The sequence below is a fragment of the Chiloscyllium punctatum genome, chromosome 2, assembly GCF_047496795.1.
Source record: "Chiloscyllium punctatum isolate Juve2018m chromosome 2, sChiPun1.3, whole genome shotgun sequence".
NCBI classification, from domain to species: Eukaryota; Metazoa; Chordata; class Chondrichthyes; order Orectolobiformes; family Hemiscylliidae; genus Chiloscyllium; species Chiloscyllium punctatum.
This window is the reverse complement of record NC_092740.1, coordinates 15,392,155-15,409,453: the sequence shown is the minus strand read 5'-3', so window position 1 is coordinate 15,409,453 and position 17,299 is coordinate 15,392,155. Positions and strand designations below refer to the sequence as shown.

At 44.3% G+C, this 17,299-nt stretch overlaps 1 protein-coding gene across 1 annotated transcript in view; it reads right to left on the bottom strand.

The window, feature by feature from the left end:
- LOC140494635 (G protein-coupled receptor kinase 6-like) overlaps nt 1-13,187 on the bottom strand; it is a 119,155-nt gene extending 105,968 nt beyond the window's left edge. The window contains exon 1 of the mRNA XM_072594037.1: nt 13,047-13,187. Coding sequence (XP_072450138.1) covers nt 13,047-13,098 — 52 coding nt within the window. The 5' untranslated portion in view covers nt 13,099-13,187. The remainder of the gene's footprint in view (nt 1-13,046) is intronic.
- Nucleotides 13,188-17,299: the final 4,112 nt, after the last annotated feature.

Here is a 17,299-nt window from a genome sequence, read left to right as displayed (position 1 = left end):
CAAACAAAATGATGAGCCAACTGCCTTCCACAGCCAACTCCATTTTCTCATTGTCAGAGCAATGCTCTGCATTCCATATACTCATAACATTACCCCCTGGGCAATTAGAGATGGGCATTCAACACTAGCCTAGCCTGCAATGCTCACTCACATGCACAATTGAAAAGTCCTCAAAAGACAGTAATATTCCCACCGGAAAACCTCTCAAGCAGAGTCAACTCTTCTCTTTCCTGAGTTGAGTCTGCGATTTGTTTGCAGCTGGTCTCTCATTTCCACTTTTCAAAAAAATATCTGCCACTTTCTTGCTAATTCTGCCGTAAAACCAGAAAGCAGCTTTGCTTAAAAGCATCATGCACTCACACCTACAGCCATTATCAATCATAAATCACACAGGTACACTAAGGAAGGCCTTTTGACCCCATTGTTACTGTGCTGGCTCTTGGTAAGAGCTGACAGAGGAGTCCCACACCCCTCCACCCATCAGAGCCCTTGCAAAGTTTTCCTTTTCAAATTAAACCAATTTGTGTTTTGATTCATTTTAGCCAGATTACCATGCAGGACTTCCTCACACAGCATGCCTCCCCTTCAATTCTAAATCACAACACTAGCACATTCAATATACACACAAAGAGAGAGGGGAAGGAGAGGGAGGAGGGGTGAGAAGTCGAGGGCGGGGAGAGAGAGAGAGAGAGAGAGAGAGAGAGAGAGAGAGAGAGAGAGAGAGAGAGAGAGAGAGAGAGAGAGAGAGAGAGAGAGAGAGAGAGAATGGGGAAAAGGTTATGTAGCTGATCCCACTGTAGAGCATGGGGCTATAGAGATCAAAAGGTATGGGGAGAAAACAGGAACAGGGTACACATTAGATTAGATTCCCTACAGTATGGAAGATTCCCTACATTATGGAAACAGGCCCTTCGGCCCAACAAGTCCACACCGCCCTTCGAAGAGTAACCCACCCAGACCCAGTCCCCTACCCTATATTTATGCCTGACTAATGCACCTAACACTATGGGCAATTTAGTGTGGCCAATTCACCTGGCCTAAACACCTTTGGACTGTAGGAGGAAACCAGAGCACCTGCAGAAAACCCACGCAGATGCAGGGAGTACGTGCAAACTCCACACAGACAGTCGCCCGAGGCAGGAATCGAACCTGGGTCCCTGGGACTGTTGAGGCAGCAGTGCTAACCACTGAGCCACCTGGTACAGAGTTGACTGATCAGCCATGATCGTGTTGAATGACAGAGCAATCTCAAAAGGGGTGAATGGTTTACTTTTCCTCCTATTTTCTACATTACTACAGTATCACAGGGTCAAAATCTTGGAAGCCGCTCTCACAGTACTGTAGCTGTCCCTCCATCCCTAGGATTTCAGAGGTTCAACAAGGCAGTTCATCACCACCACCTCCAGTTATGAGCTATACAGCCAGTGACACCCACACCATGAAAGATTTGTACCAATGCTGTGCCCATTGTTTTCTCTCTCTCTCTCTTTTCTCCCCCCCCCCCCAACTTCAGATGCTCCATAAAACCGATGGCTTTGACTAAGCTTTTAGTCATCCGAGTTAATATCTCTTCTCGTGGCTTGGTGCCAGGTTTTTGTCCGCGAACACTTCTGTGGAGAACCTTGGGATTGTTTTGTGACGTCAGATGCACTATACAGATACAAGTTGTTATTGTTGTTTCAACAAAGCACTGGGCTGGAAGGAGCCAGCTGTGGCTCTGAGCAGCACTCACGGACTGAGTCATGGGATCAAGTCCAATGATTTGAGTCACATGATTCAGCCCGATGCTTCAGTAAAGTGCAGAGGGAAGGCTGCACACATTCTGATGAGTCAGCTCGCTGCACCCTAACTGCCCTCACTGGTGGGCATGATCCATTGCACTATTTCAATAATAAAGCAAAGGTATACACCAACCTTATCCTTCAATCAACCTCACTAAAACAAGTCTGATCACAGTGATAGAGTCATATCGATGTACAGCATGGAAACAGACCCTTCTGGCAGCTCATTCCATACACGTACAACCCTCTGTGTGAAAAAGTTGCCTCTTAGGTCCCTTTTATATCTGTTCTCTCTCACCCTAAACATAAGCCCTCTAGTTCTGGACTCCCTGACTCCAGGGAAAAGACTTTGCCTATTTACCCTATCCATGCCCCTCATAATTTTGTAAACCTCTATAAGGTCACCTCTCAGCCTCCGACACTCCAGGGAAAACAGCCCCAGCCTGATCAGCCTCTCCTTATAGCTCAAATCCTCCAACCCTGGCAACATCTTTTCTGAACCCTTTCAAGTTTCACAACATCTTTCCAATAGGAAGGAGACCAGAATTGCAGGCAATATTCCAACAGTGGCCTAACCAATGTCCTGGACAACCGCAAATTGACCTCCCAACTCCTGTACTCAATAAAGGAAAGCATATCAAATGCATTCTTCACCATCCCATTTACCTATGACTCCACTTTCAAAGATCTATGAACCTGCACTCCAAGGTCTCTTTGTTCAGCAACACTCCCTAGGACCTTAACATTAAGTGTGTAAGTCCTGCTAAAATTTGCTTTCCCAAAATGCAGCATAATTACATTGTTTGAGAGACCCTGCATGGCACATACTGACTGCCATATTTCTCTGTGACATTAGTGAGCATGAAATGTTTCGGGCATGTTCCTAAAAAGACATAACAGAAATACAGGTTTTTATAATGGCATTTAAAATTAGGATTAGCTCCGCATGTACCTGATCAGGCAGGTTCCAGCACCGCATCATCTCAAACTAAAGGAAGCGCCATAGTTGAAGTAAATGAGAGTAGAATTGATGGTACAGGGCATGGACAAAGAATTCCTCATACCCCACCTTGAAAGCACTTTGATTGCAGAGCTCAGTTCTGAACTCAACAGCTGACTAAACCAGAGAAAACCACGCTGCATTCTGTGCACAAATGCTGGATTCTTTGCCAGAAAGTCTCTGCTCTTGACATCTCCACAAGAGAATTCCACAGACAAACAATCCTCCCAACAAAAAAAATTGGTCTTCTTAAATGAGACAGCCCTAATTTTTAAACCCAATCCCCTAGATCTAGATTCTACACATTTAAAAAAATGAAACATTCTTCAGCATCCACCATATTCAGTCTTCTCAAGAGCTTACACGTTTCAGTAAGATTTCCTCATATGCCACTAAACTCCAATCTGCTCAACTTCTTGTAACCCAAGAATCATTTGAGTGAACCTTCTCTGAACTGCTTCACATGAAATGTTCTCCTTCCTTAAGTAAAGCCACCAAAAACTGTACACATTACTCTAGACACAGTGAAGGAACTGTGATATATGCTCTGCCACAGAAAGTGGTTGAGGCCATTAGATGTTTTCAAGGAGTTAGGTAGGGTTCTCCAGGCTAAAGGGTTCAAAGGGTATGGAGAGACACAGGTCTAGAGCATTGAGTTGGATGGTCAGCCACGATCATACTGAATGGGCCACTCCTGCTCATATTTCCAAGTCCGGATGATGAATAGCTTGGAGGGGAACTTACAAGTGGTGGTGCTTCCATGAACCACTACCCTTCCCCTTCAAGATCAAAGTGGTCATGGATTTTGGAAGGTGCTGTCTAAGGAGCTCTGGTTAATTTTTTGCAGCGTATTGTGTATTTGGCACAGATATTGAACTTCTACGGAGTGTGAGTGAGCAAACATTTGTGGATGCAGTGCCACACAAGGGGGCTTCTTTGTCCTGGATGGTTTCGGGCTTCTTGAGTGTTGTTGCAGCTGCATTCAACCAGGCAAGTGCAGAGTATTCCATCATACATTCTGACTTGTGCATTATAGATGGTTAGGGAGTAAGTGGGTGAGTTAGTTGCTGCATTATTCCTAGCCTCTGACCCATTCTTGCAGCCACAGTATTTAGATGGCTAGCCCAGTTCAGTTCTAGGTCAGTGGTAACCCCAAAGATGTTGTGTGGGGGGATTCAGGGATGATAACATCATTGAATGTCAAGGGGCAATGGTTAAGTTGTCTCTTATTGGAGATGGCCATTGCCTAGCATTTGTGAGATACAAATGTTACAAGCACTGATACTCTCAAACACACTGAATATCCAACATAAGCAATGGATAGAAGAGCAGGAGGATCTAATGGCAGTTCGCCAGTCAGCCCCACACAGAAATAAAACAAACCAAGAGTCTAGGTGGCTACTGTTTTTCAAGATGAGAAAGTGAAACTGTGCCAAGGGAGAACTAAAACTTGGACTGTTTTACTGTACACACATACATACAATTAAGCTGAAACACTTAACCATACACACGTGTACTCCCCCACACTCCTTTCTCTCTCCTCCCTCCATTCTCTTCCCCACCTGGCACAATCTGTCACACCAGCAGCGATCATAATAAAAGGACTCCCAACAACCTTGCGACGACAACTGAAGGGGGAAAATAGGACAGCATTTCATGTTGGCCCAACATAAATAATCGCCAGTTCCATATCTGACTACCCAGTTTTTTTTTTGTGTTTTTTTTAAAACAGTTTTACAGAAAAGAAACAGCCATCAATGCTAGTGTTTCTGCTGCATAGAAACTTCTTTACACTCTCATTCTTTCTACTGGTTTTTCCTTCACTTATTTTTCTGCCTTCCCTTAAATGCACTTATCTCAAGCTTTACGAGTTACCACTGCATCACTTGCAGATATACTGTGACCAGGGTAAAAGCAAAGCATTCAAAAACAGTAGATGTCAAGTTGTTGATGGTTCAGTCCCAGCCACACAGGACATGCAGCAAGAGAGGCGATTCAGCCCATCAATCCACAACCATATTTATGGTCCAAGCAAACCTCAATCTTCAGCACAGTCCTCTTTTGCTTTTTCTCTGCTGTACTGATCTGGCTTCAATAGATCAGTGTAAACTCAATTGAGAGTTCCATGTTCTCACTGCGCTTTGAGTGAAGTTTTGTCTGTATTCCCACTGGCATTTCTGTGACTGTGTCATAGTGTTGCTCTTCTCCAGAAACAGGAAGTGAAAGATGATCAGGGGCAAGCTTTTCTCAAAACCCTTCCACAATATTAAAGACCTCTGAGACCGGTTAGTTTTTAGCTTGGAAAGAAGAACAGATCCAGTCTGTCCATCCTGCCTTCACATGCACAGCCCTAACATTAATCACTGTAAATCTTTCTCTTTCGTGGTTCTGTATTTTTCCTATAGCTGCCAGATATGTATGTAATACTCCCAAGTTTTACACTGGTTTAAACAGGGTGCTCCCACAAATGGAGACATTACAGACATAAGAGAGTCCTTAACAAATAAAAAAAATTTCCCTCGAGTTTCTTAAGTTCAGGGAGTATTTGGAATGTGCAACTCACTGCCACAAGGAGTGGTAGAAGCGAATAGCATTCGACAGCAAACTATATAAACAGATGAGGGAGAAAGGCATCTCTCAGGAGGCAGTTTGTATGGAGTATATATATCAACACAGACCGGCTGGGGGACTGAATGGCCTGTTGCTGCATCGCTGATGGCATCGTCCCTTTATACTACTGACATCAATAACCTTACAGCATTTTCAGTATAAAAGTTGGGACATCATGTTCAGGTCTCTTCTGGAACAGTGTGTCCAGTTCTGATCTCCCTGTCATAGGAAGGATATTGTCAAGGTGGTGAGAGTTCAGAGAAGATTTACCAGGATGTTTCCAGGAAGTGCACGCTTGGGTCATAGGAAGAGGCTGTGTCTTTGTTCACTGGAGAGTAGGAGATTGAGAGGTGACCTTATAGAGGTTTTCAAAACCATGGAGGGATATAGACAAGGTGAATGGTAGTTATCTTTGCCCTAGGGTGAGGGATTTCAAGACTCGGGGGCATATTTTTTAAAAAGGTGAAAGGAGCACGATTTAAAAAGGACACGCAGGCAGTATTTTTTTAAATTTTAAAAAAGAAAAGAGAGTGGTTCACATGTGAAATGAACTTCCAGAGGAAGTGGTGGATTTGAGTAGTTACAATATTTAAAAGACATTTAGATAAGTATATGAATCAAAAAGGTTTGGTCAAAAGATGGGCCAAACACAAGCAAGTGGGACTAGTATAGTTTGGGATCATGGTCAGCATGGACTGGTTGGACCAAAGGGTCTGTTTCCATGCTGCAGGACTGTATAACTTCTGGAAGAGAAATGACAACATTTCACGTGAAAAACTGTTCGCAGAGTTCAAAACTTGGAATTCAGGATCAATCCTGTTTGATGACAGGAAACGTTTGGTGTCTTTACATCAGGTGAGCAAGGAGTGAGGCGGGGCGGGGGTGGGGGGTGGGTAACGTTTCATTACCTCATGGATGCTTAGGCAGAGCCTACCCCATACCAATTGCCATCAACGTTTCCTTCAATTACACCAATTACTACACTTAAAAGGCTCCTGCTTGACTGTTAAAAGCTTCAAGATACCTCAAGGTCACAATAGGTGCTACGTGAATACAAACAGTTTTTGCTTTATGCAGGTGGCATCAGGATGCGAGTTGAGACTAAGCCCATTCTAATTTACATCACTGAGTCAAATGCTAGAATTTACAAGCAGGACCAGGTTAATGAACTCAACGGAGTCAAAGAAGGCAGCTCTGGAAAAGGTCTGACCGTGGCAAGATATGCAGAAAGAACGAGGGGAGTTTTAAATACAAACAGACAGACAGGAAGGCAAGAAACAATTCAAGAGTGATGTTGTAATAGTCACGATCGAGGATGAAAGAGACCGTCAGTAGACTAAGTTTTCTAAAAGAGAGACCATCCCAACTTCTTTTGTATTGATAAACTTTAGTGTCTCCACCAGGCATTTAACCTTCAGAATCAGCAACCCAACAAATCACCATGACTGCAGGAAACAATTCACTTGCATCCAACCACAGGTACCATCACTGAACCATCTAGAAAGGACCCAATGAATTTGAGGGGCCCCTTCATTGTTTTGTACACCCCAGTCCCCAAGCAGCACGTGGATCCACATCTGCATATTAGCTAGGGCTGGGAAAGAGTAAAGAGTGAGTGGGTGGGTGGGTGAGTGGGTGGGGGAGGGGGGCGTCGCTGGGTTTTGGAGAGTGGGGACCTCCGATGTCACTTGGACTGTAAAGCTGCCTTCATTGCACTAGAAACTTCAAGCAGTCAGCTTCAGCTTACAGACAGCCAACCGAACATTGCCACGTGTACAACACTGGCCACAAACTATCCTGTGGTCAGAGAAGACCATCACAAAAGGAAAAAAGGACTGAATATGGCCACAGCACAATGTCCCAGAGCCTCTCACATCCACTGAGCTATCTCTGTCACTACTGCAGGAAACAAGAGTGTTGTGCACAGCAAGATCCCAAAATGAGATGTGGGGCCACATGATATGTCAACTGTTCTTTAAAAGAAAAAAGATGAAAAGTAATAACAGCAGAGAGATAAATATGTTGATAAAACTTTTGGCAGCAAACCCAATCATCCATTTAAATTGGTAACCGTCAATTTTGTTTTGGAGTTGTGCCAACTCACTGAATTCTGCTTTTACTTGGTAAAGTACTGGAAAGTAAAGCAAGGTATAGGTGGATAGGAGAGACAGCAAAGGTCAGGCAGAGAAAGACAGAGTCCAGAGTTGGAAGAGGAGGGTGGTGGTGATGAGGAAAGAGTGGGTACTTTAGGATACCAAAAGTTGTGACAGGTGATATCTAAATGAAAGGTTTTCTTTATTGGAGAATTAAATTCTCACCATGACCAATGAAATGTTTTGCAAAACATTTCAATTAACTGTAACTGATGAATATTCCAAAACAGTAATAGTCATCGTTATTTTAATCCACCAGCTCAAACATGTTATGACAGCAAGACTTGTACATGGACCACTTAGCCCAGAGGTAAAGACACTACCACTGCACCACAAGTCTCTCAGCAATAACTACACATGCAGAATTGCAGTCAAGCCTAATGAGCTCACTGACAGCAATAAACTTTACCAACATAAATATAATGCAGGTGAGCCCCCTTATAAATCACTCAGATTACTAGTGACAACCCAGAGCCCCACATTTCAACTGAGAACTCCACGTATAACCTACCAAAGTACACAACTAGCTGTTTACACACCATACAAATCTCCCCTACATCACTGCCTTTTACCCCGATCGAAACCCTCTTGGTAAAATTGCACATTAAGTTGCACTTTACGTTTCACTAATGGAAGAACCACACCTAAATGTTTACTCCTAAATTTTCAGTAAGTCTATAATGGATTTCCTGTTTGATGACACATCCTTGCATGTGGAGTCAGGCACTCAAATACAAGCACAATACTCAACAGGCAGGTTGATAATCCCTTGACTGTACATTTAAATCTCAGATAGAGGCTATGCTTTCAGTCTTTGTAATAGGCTAGTAATAATCTGGATTATTATATGGGCTGTCAGGTTTTTTTTTGGGGGGGGGGGGGGGTGGGGGAAGCGTGCAGGTTGCTTGCTAAAGTTGAGTACCACAGAATCCCTGGCACCAACACAAAGTACAGCCCCCTGTTTGTGAAGCATGGATTCCAGCATCTGCAGTTTTTTTTTGTCTCTAGTCAATCTAAAGTCAGGCAATGCATATAAAGGTGCAGCCCACTCACTAACTCGTCAAATAATAGTCACAAGAGCCTCCTCCTCTTCATCCTCTCATTTCTCATTTTACCTTCCTGGTCCATCTCTAAGGCTTTGAAGTTTCACCTAGGAGATCAGATGATATCAGAGATCCTACTTGTTTGGTTTGCCCCAGGCCAAGGAAGGGCCTAACTCTCCCACAGAAGCAGTCTCACATTGTCTCACATTCCACCCACCTTAATTAACAAGGCCGACAAACTGCCATTTGATCGGACAGTACTCTCTGCAAATTCTCTTGGGTTTGCCATCGTGAAGGAGGTAGAACTCCCACCTTGAGCCAATTAATAACCCACTGTCTGTGAAATAAATGCAGGCCAGCTCGGCCAAGGGGAGTGCCTGCATTTTCCAAGGGTGGGGGCAAGTGGAGAGGTCACAAGCTTGGCATGAAAATCAACAAACCGAGCACCATCCAGTTGCACCCCAGCTAACTGAGGGAAACCGACTCGCCTGCCAGTCTCCAGGGCAACAGATGGGGAGATGGACAAGAAACGTCAGCCCAGTCAGCAACCTCACACCCCAGAGAAGGAACAGCAGACCAGGAAGATCTGTGCTTCCGCCTGGAGTCATCCATTCCAGCCGACTGACTGATCATGGCATCTTACTTCATCGATGAGGCAGAGCAAGCCACAAACCTTCCAAAGAATTGCACAGCATCCATCCCAAAGAAACAGGTCCAACTAGTCTACGCTGGTGTTTATGTTCCACATGGGGGCTCCTCCTACTTGCAGTTCACCTAACACAGATCAATACATCCTACTTTTTTTTTTCCTCAACTACATATCTTACTTCACCTTAATTACATCTATAACTATTTGCGTCATCAACACTGAGGTGGTGACTTCCATATTCTCACCACAGACACTGTCCTGATTGTTAGATTCATCTCTGTGACTAGATCAGTCTTGCATTCACTCACAATAAGAAACAGTTTCCTGACGAATACCTTAAATCAATATTGTGATTTTAAAGAGCTCAAACAGGTCACTGAAAAGGTTTACAAAAAAGAGAGATAAGTCTTGCCCTCTTTTCAGATATTCTAGAATGAGAGGGTAGTCTCAGAACAAGCCAGGTTGGACTGAAACGAACAGGAATTTCTTCACTAGAAAGGTACTGAATCTTTGGAATACCATTGGGCTGTGGAAGCTCAGTCATTAAGTGCATTCAAGACAAACAGCTTGAATAATGACAGGCTGGAATACGAGGATAAAAACATTAAATTGATTAGCCACAATCTAGAATGGCAGAGCAAATTCAAAGGACAGAATGGCCAAATCCTCTGTTCTGAACCAAGCAAGTCCAATATTTGTTGTATTTATCTCCAGTCATTAAGGGTTGAGATTAAAATGCACTTGCCCCACGTCCCAATTCTGAGAGATCAAGGCAATGGGTCTCTACATGGAAACAGATGGGACTTCACAAAATTAAAAAGGATGGCACATTAGTCCTTCTCTTCTGAAGAAAATGGCATCTCATTTATTCCAAACTTAATCCCACTTATGAAGTGTCAATGTTCCATCAGGCAGAAGCAAAGAGTGTTGGAAATTTGAAGTTCTTTTCCGTAAACTGCAATGCATCAGTAAACTTCAAAAATAAAGATCAATCAATTTTTGCTACCTGAAGATAGAAGGGATATTTGGGTGTGGTGTCTGTGGCAGGTATTTGGGGAGTGGGTGAGGGTGGCGAAAACAAGTCATGATCTTCTTGAGTGATGACAGCTTTGGTCAGACCCAGGAGGTTCAGCCCTAGAAGATTAACCCTACATTCACACTGCGTTCGTTCATCTTATCAGGTGTTACATCGATATATAACATGAGAAATTATAATTAGCCTCTGAGGAACCAAAAGAAATTGCAACTCTCCCTCCTGATTGTTTGTGAAAATCACTTAATTATCAGTTGCGAAGACCAACCAATCATCCACGTCAACACCACGTCAGAGATTACAGAGGAATGATAGACGAGGTTCAAAATAGCAGAACCATACCCCAGAATGGAGCCCGATATCACAGAGGAGGTAAAATAACATGAACAAGTAGCAAGTATGATGCAGGAGGCTTTTATTTGGCCCATTGCATCTGCACTAGGACAAAGAACAAAGGTGGAGAGCGTGGTGCTGGAAAAGCGCAGCAGGTCAGGCAGCATCCGAGGGGCAGGAGAATTGACATGCCCAAAATTCAGTCGTGCCCAAAGCATCGGTTTTCCTGCTCCTCGAATGCTGCCTGACCTGCTGTACTTTTCCAGCACCACACTCTCGACTCTGGTCTCCAGCATCCGCACCCCTCACTTTCTCCAAAGAACAAATGTTCTTTCACAACCTCCGTGTCCTCAGCAATCAACAAGGTCACAAATTCTTATAGCACAGGAAAAAGAGCATTGAAATAAGAACTACCCAATTTGTCAGAATCCCCAGCTACATTCCTCAAAACTGAGCAATTTTCTGCCGCTTTGAATAATTACCAAGTTCCGTTCAGGAACACTACTGATTCTGCTTCCACTTTATACTGAAACAATTGTAAGCAAGTTATAGTCATAGAGATGTATAGCATGGAAACTGACCTTTCAGTCCAGCTCGTCCATGCCGACCAGATATCCTAACCTAATCTAGTCCCATTTGCCAGCATTTGCCCATATCCCTCAATGCTTCCTATTCATATACCCATCCAGATGCCTTTTAAATGTTGTAATTGTACCAGCCTCCACCACTTCCTCTACCAGCTCATTCCATACAGGCACCACCCTCTGCATGAAAACATTACCTCTTAGTTCCCTTTTATATCTTTCCCATCTCACCCTAAACCTATGCCCTCTAGTTCTGGACTCCCCCACACCAAAGAAAAGACCTTGTCTATTTATTTATCCTATCCATGCCCCTCATGATTTTGTAAACTTCTATAAGGTCACCCCTTAGCCTCCGACGCTCCAGGAAAACAGCCCCAGCCTGTTCAGCTTCTCCCTATAGCTCAAATCCTCCAACCCTGGCAACATCCTTGTGAATCTTTTCTGAACCCTTTCAAGTTTCACAACATCCTTCCCATAGGTGTAATGTCAATAATATTGTAGCAATTTCCAAACATCAATGAGATGTTATAATTCAAACAGGTTATAATTCCGTTCAGGGAATAAACAGTGTGTCCAGGACACAGAGGACCTCCCTTTCTTCAAAGCAGGGGCCTCTATATCTACTTTTCATGAGAGTGATAGTGCCTTAGTTTAAAAATCACACTCCCCAAACAGTGCAGTGCTCCATCAGGACTGTACTGGGAGTGTCAGCTGTATCACATACTCTGGTCTCTTAAAAGCAGGACTTGAACTCAGAGCCGTCTGACTCAGAAGCAACAGCACAACTGACTGAGCCATAGCTGACAATCAAAGGAGAATTAGACAGAGATACATGGACTCTAGCATCAGACTTTGGACCCTCGGCTGTGCTGGAAATATTGATTAGGGCCATTTCATACTATATCACTATAACTTCTCTGTTGTCTCTCATCACTCTTACACAATTCTAGCTTATTAGAAAAGACAGGGACATTGAGAATCACTACAGAGGGTTGCAAAAGGTGAACCGAAATTCAAATAACAGTTGCTAGTACATGAAAACCGATGGGATTTCATCAAACAAAAATGATGATACAGTGGTTCTTCCCTTCTGAAGAAAATGTGATCACAGACATCAGAAAGCACCACAATTGTCCACCACCGGGTCCATCTGGATATAAAAAATTCTGCCTGCACCAGGGTTACGTTATTTGCACATAAAGGGTGGGACGGGAGTTAGCAGGAAACATCCATGCATAGGTACCCATCCAGCAAGGGAAGTGGGCACAGGAAGACAGAAAACTAAACTAGGGGTTCTAGCCAAGCGTCCAGCCAGGGGCAAGGGGAGAAAGAAAAGATTGCTTTACCCTGAAAGGGGAGGTCGAGGTGGTGGTGAGAAATTAAAAAGGAAAGGGCGACTGAGGCCACCTCTTCTTTCCCATCCCTCTCCACGGTGGCGCCCCCAACAGCTGAAGCAGAGGCCAGGGGAGGAGAAAAGGCTGAGAGGCGAGACCATTTCCTGAGTCGCCTTGGACGCTCGTCCGTACCGGCCCGAAGATGATGAGGAAGGGACACCGGGGGGAAGAGAGAGAGAGAGCTCGGTCGCCGCTTCACCGTCCAGTGCAGCGGGTTGGTTGGGGTGGGAGAGAAGGCCATGCTTGCGGGAGGGGTGTCGGGGCTGGTTCGAGGCCCAGACCCTATTGGGGGAAGAGGAAAGGCCGCTCCCCGATAGCCCGGTACGGCTCAGAGAGAGAGAGAGAGAGAGAGAGCGCGCCTCCGGGGGGCCCCCGAGCGGCTACAATGTTTCTCTCAGCCATTGTCCTCCGCTACAATGTGGCCGCCCTTTGTTACTCTGTTGCAAATTCAATTTTTTTTTGTTACCTTCTCTGGCTTTCAGAAGCACCGTGTTGGCCACAATGTTTTCCAGCTCCATCCGTGCGGCCCCGTCTTCCCCTCACACCCAATGTGTCCGTGTGAGGAGGGAGTATGTCAGCTTCAGTCCTCAGGCAGCCTCATTGGTGCTGCCGCGAACAAAAACACTCCCCCTCATTGCTTCACTCGCCAATACTCGCCTGATAGATCGCTCTGTAGTTGTGGGCGCTTCGGAATGACGGCTTGAGCAGGCCATTCAGGCCTTTCAAACCTGTGTGCGCGCCTCATTCTAGCCCCACTCTTACTCTGGAAGCTAACATTCCACATTCACAACCGCGCCGTTGTTTTCTTTGCATTTTTATTAAATGCACATTTTAGTGACATATGTCCCTCAAGATTTCTTTGGGCAAGAAGCATAGGAAATAGGAGTGGGAGTAGACCATTCGGCCCAAAAGCTATTTAATATGATCATGGCTAATTATCAGACTCAGTACCTTGTTCTTTTTCTCTCCGTGCCCTGTGGTTCCTTCAGCCCTAAGAACTATATCTAAGTGCTTGAAAACACAAGAAAAATTAAAGATTAGCTTGTGTTTATAATTAATGAAAGCAAAATATTGTTGATACTGGAAATATGAGACAAACACAAGAAAACGTTGGAGAAACTCAGCAGGTCAGGCAACATCTGTGGAAAGAGAAGCAAGAGTTAGGTTTCAAGTCCAGTAAGACTCTTCTTCAGAACTGCATTTATGTATCACCACCGTGGCACAACCCCAAAAAATACAAACAGCCATCTAAGTTGAAATTACTTTACAGAGGTCAGTATCCCATCACCAAATCACCGTTTATTTACACGTGCATAGTGCTTGGAACTGATTTGGTATCCTCAGAGTCACCTGCCAGAGTGAGCAGAATCTCTGACACTCCTGTTTTTATCTGTCAAAAAGTATGGCAGTGACAAAACGTAGCAGATCAGGTGGCATCTGAGGAGCAGAAGAATCAACGTTATGGGCATAAGCCCTTCATCAGGAATGTGAGGGGGGGAAGGGGGTTGAAAGATAAATAGGGGGGGGGTGTTGGGCTGGGGTCTTATGTCCAAAACATGAACTCTCCTGCTCCTCAGATGCTGCCTGACCGGCTGTGCTTTTCCAGCACCACACTTTTCGACTATGATCTCTAACATCTGCAGTCCTCATTTTTTCCTGTTTTTATCTGTCAGCCAGGGCTCCCTGATTGGACCAGATTAACAGCCCAATCACGGAACTCGTATTCTATGCGGTCCACTGGGTTGACTTTGTTACAATAACGACATCACTCCCTCCTCTAAGTCCAGTGACATAGGCCTGTTCTTTTTCTTGTAGCCTCTCCTGAGGCGTTTTCACACCTGGGCCAGTGCCTCTGACTCAGCCTCAGATACAGGTGGCATGTACAGGACTGTAACCTGCCTCTTGCACCAGCAAGAGTTGTATCTTGGAAGAACTTCATCCTCTTCTTCAGGTGGTAAAGACAATGAGGCTGCAACATCCATCGTGTCCACCTCAGACTCCAAGGTTTCTTTCACATTGGATGGAGGGGGGGAATCCATGGGTACATGATTTCCGATAGCTTTTCTGGCTGTTCGAGGGGTTGGGTATGACTTGTTCCTGCTCCGTTGGTGAGGTTGCAGCTTTCAGGTGGTGCACATGCTTTTTCATGACCACCTCACCAACTGAACTTTATACATCACTGGACCTGACCTCGCGTCGACCATGCCTCTTACCTATGCAGGGCAATTTCTGTGGTTCCTTCACCAAACATCATCCCCTGAGGTAAACTGTTTCACTTAAAGTAGCCTTTTGTCAGACATTAGTATTCCTAATGTCATTTCACTCATCCACCCCAGGTTTGGGAAGAACAAATTTGACCTCGTGCAGGGTCTTCTCCCCATAAGCAACTCTGCTGGAACTCTCCCTGTAGTTGCATGAGGGGTGGTCCTGGAATCAAATAGGAACTGGCACAGTTTGGTATCTAGTGAAGCTGTATACTGTTTCTTTAATACTGGATTAGTGGTGCTGGAAGAGCACAGCAGTTCAGGCAGCATCCAACGAGCAGCGAAATCGCCGTTTCGGGCAAAAGCCCTTCATCCCTTTTATTCCTGATGAAGGGCTTTTGCCCGAAACGTCGATTTCGCTGCTCGTTGGATGCTGCCTAAACTGCTGTGCTCTTCCAGCACCACTAATCCAGTATTTGGTTTTCAGCATCTGCAGTCATTGTTTTTACTGTTTCTTTAAGCCTGCTTTCAAAGTTTGGATTGCTCTTTCTGACAGATCATTCAATGATGGATGGTATGGAGCTTACCTTATGCAAAATGCCACTCAGCTTTAGGAAATACTTGAATTCCCTGTTGGTGAATGATGGCTCATTAATTAGGAAGGGAAATGAATTTTGTCCTTCATTGCTAAAGGGATTGAGTTAAAAGCAGGGACGTTATGTTGCAGCTGCATAGGGTGTTGGTGAGACCACACCTGGAGTGCAGTTTTGGTCTCCTTTCTTGAGAAAGGATGTATTGACACTGGAGAGTGTGCAGGGGAGGTTCACTAGGTTGATTCCAGAGTTGAGGGGGGTGGCTTACGAGGACAGACTGAATAGACTGGCATCATATTAATTGGAATTCAGAAGAATAAGAAGGGATCTTATAGAAACATATAAAATTATGAAGGGAATAGATAGATAAATGTAGAGAGGATGGTTCCACTGGTGGGTGAAACTAGAACAAGAGGGCATGGCCTCAAAATTAGGTGGAGTAGATTTAGGACCGAATTGAGAAGGAACTTCTTCACCCAGAGGGTTGTGAATCTGTAGAATTCCCTGCTCAGTGAAGTAGTTGAGGCTTCCTCAGTAAATGTTTTTAAAGCTAAGATAGATTTTTTTTAAACAATTAAAAATCATACAACACCAGGCTATAGTCCAACAGGTTTACAGTATTTAAAAGCACTAGTTTTTGGAGAACTGCTTCTTCATCAGGTGGTTGTGGAGTTTAAGATTGTAAGACATAATTTAAAGCAAAAGTTTACGCTGTGATGTAACTGAAATTATATATTGAAAAAGACCCGGATTGTTTGTTAAGTCTCTCATCTTTTAGAATGATCATGTTGGTTTCAGTTCTTTCATACGTAAATCGCAGAACTTTTTTAAAAATTACATTCTCAAGTGAACTTTAAAAATTCGTCTCATGTGGGCCAGATAATGTATTGAAGGTGTGAGCTGCCCTGTGTGTGACTGTCTGTGCCACAATGTTTACACTGATTCTAATCAAAAAAATGAATTTACAGAATCTTACATGGATTCATGCAGTTTTTGAGCAAAGTAAAATTTAATTCTGCAAGTACAAATTCACCCCACAAACCTATATGTATACATATGCATGTCGGGGTGTGTGTGTGTGTGTGTGCGTGCGTGCGTGCGTGTGTGCGTGTGTGTGTGTGCTGGGGAGGAGGGGAGGGAGGAGGTGCGAGTTAATAGTGTCTGTGAGAGAGTGTGTGTATGTGTGTGAGTCTAAGGGGGTATAAGTCTATGAGAGGGTGAGTGTGGGAGTGTAAGTGTAAGCATATGAGAGAGAGTCTGCGTGAGTGTATGGGTCTGTAGGAGAGTGTGTGTGTGCGTATGTCTGTCTGTCTGTGTGTATCATGCAATGAGGTCACCTGTAGTGTGAGATGAACCCAAGGTCCTGTGTTTTTTTAACATTAAAGGAATTAAGGGATACAGTGAGAGCGCAGGTAAGTGGAGCTGAGGCCACAAAAAGATCAGCCATGATCTTATTGAATGGCGGTGCAGGCTTGAAGGACCAGTAGAACAAAGAAAACATTACAGCAGAGGAAGAGGATCTTCGGCCCTCCAAGCCTGCGCCATTCCATATACTCTATCTAAACCTGCTGCCTATTTTCTAAGGATCTGTATCTGTTTGCTCCCTGTCCATTCATGTATCTGTCAAGATACATCTTAAACGACTCTATCGTGCCCACCCCTACCACCCCTGCTGGCAATGCATTCCAGGCACCCAGAAGAAAGTTTCATGTATATCTCCCCTAAACATTTCTCCTGTCACTTTGAACTCGTGACCTCTAGTAATTGAGTCCCCCACTCTGGCAAAATGTTGCTTGCTATCCACTCTGTCCACACCTCATGATTTTGTAGGCCTCAATCAGGTCCCCCTCAACCTCCTTCTTTCCAATGAAAATAATCCTAATCTACTCAACCCCTCTCCTCATAGCTAGCACCCTCCATAC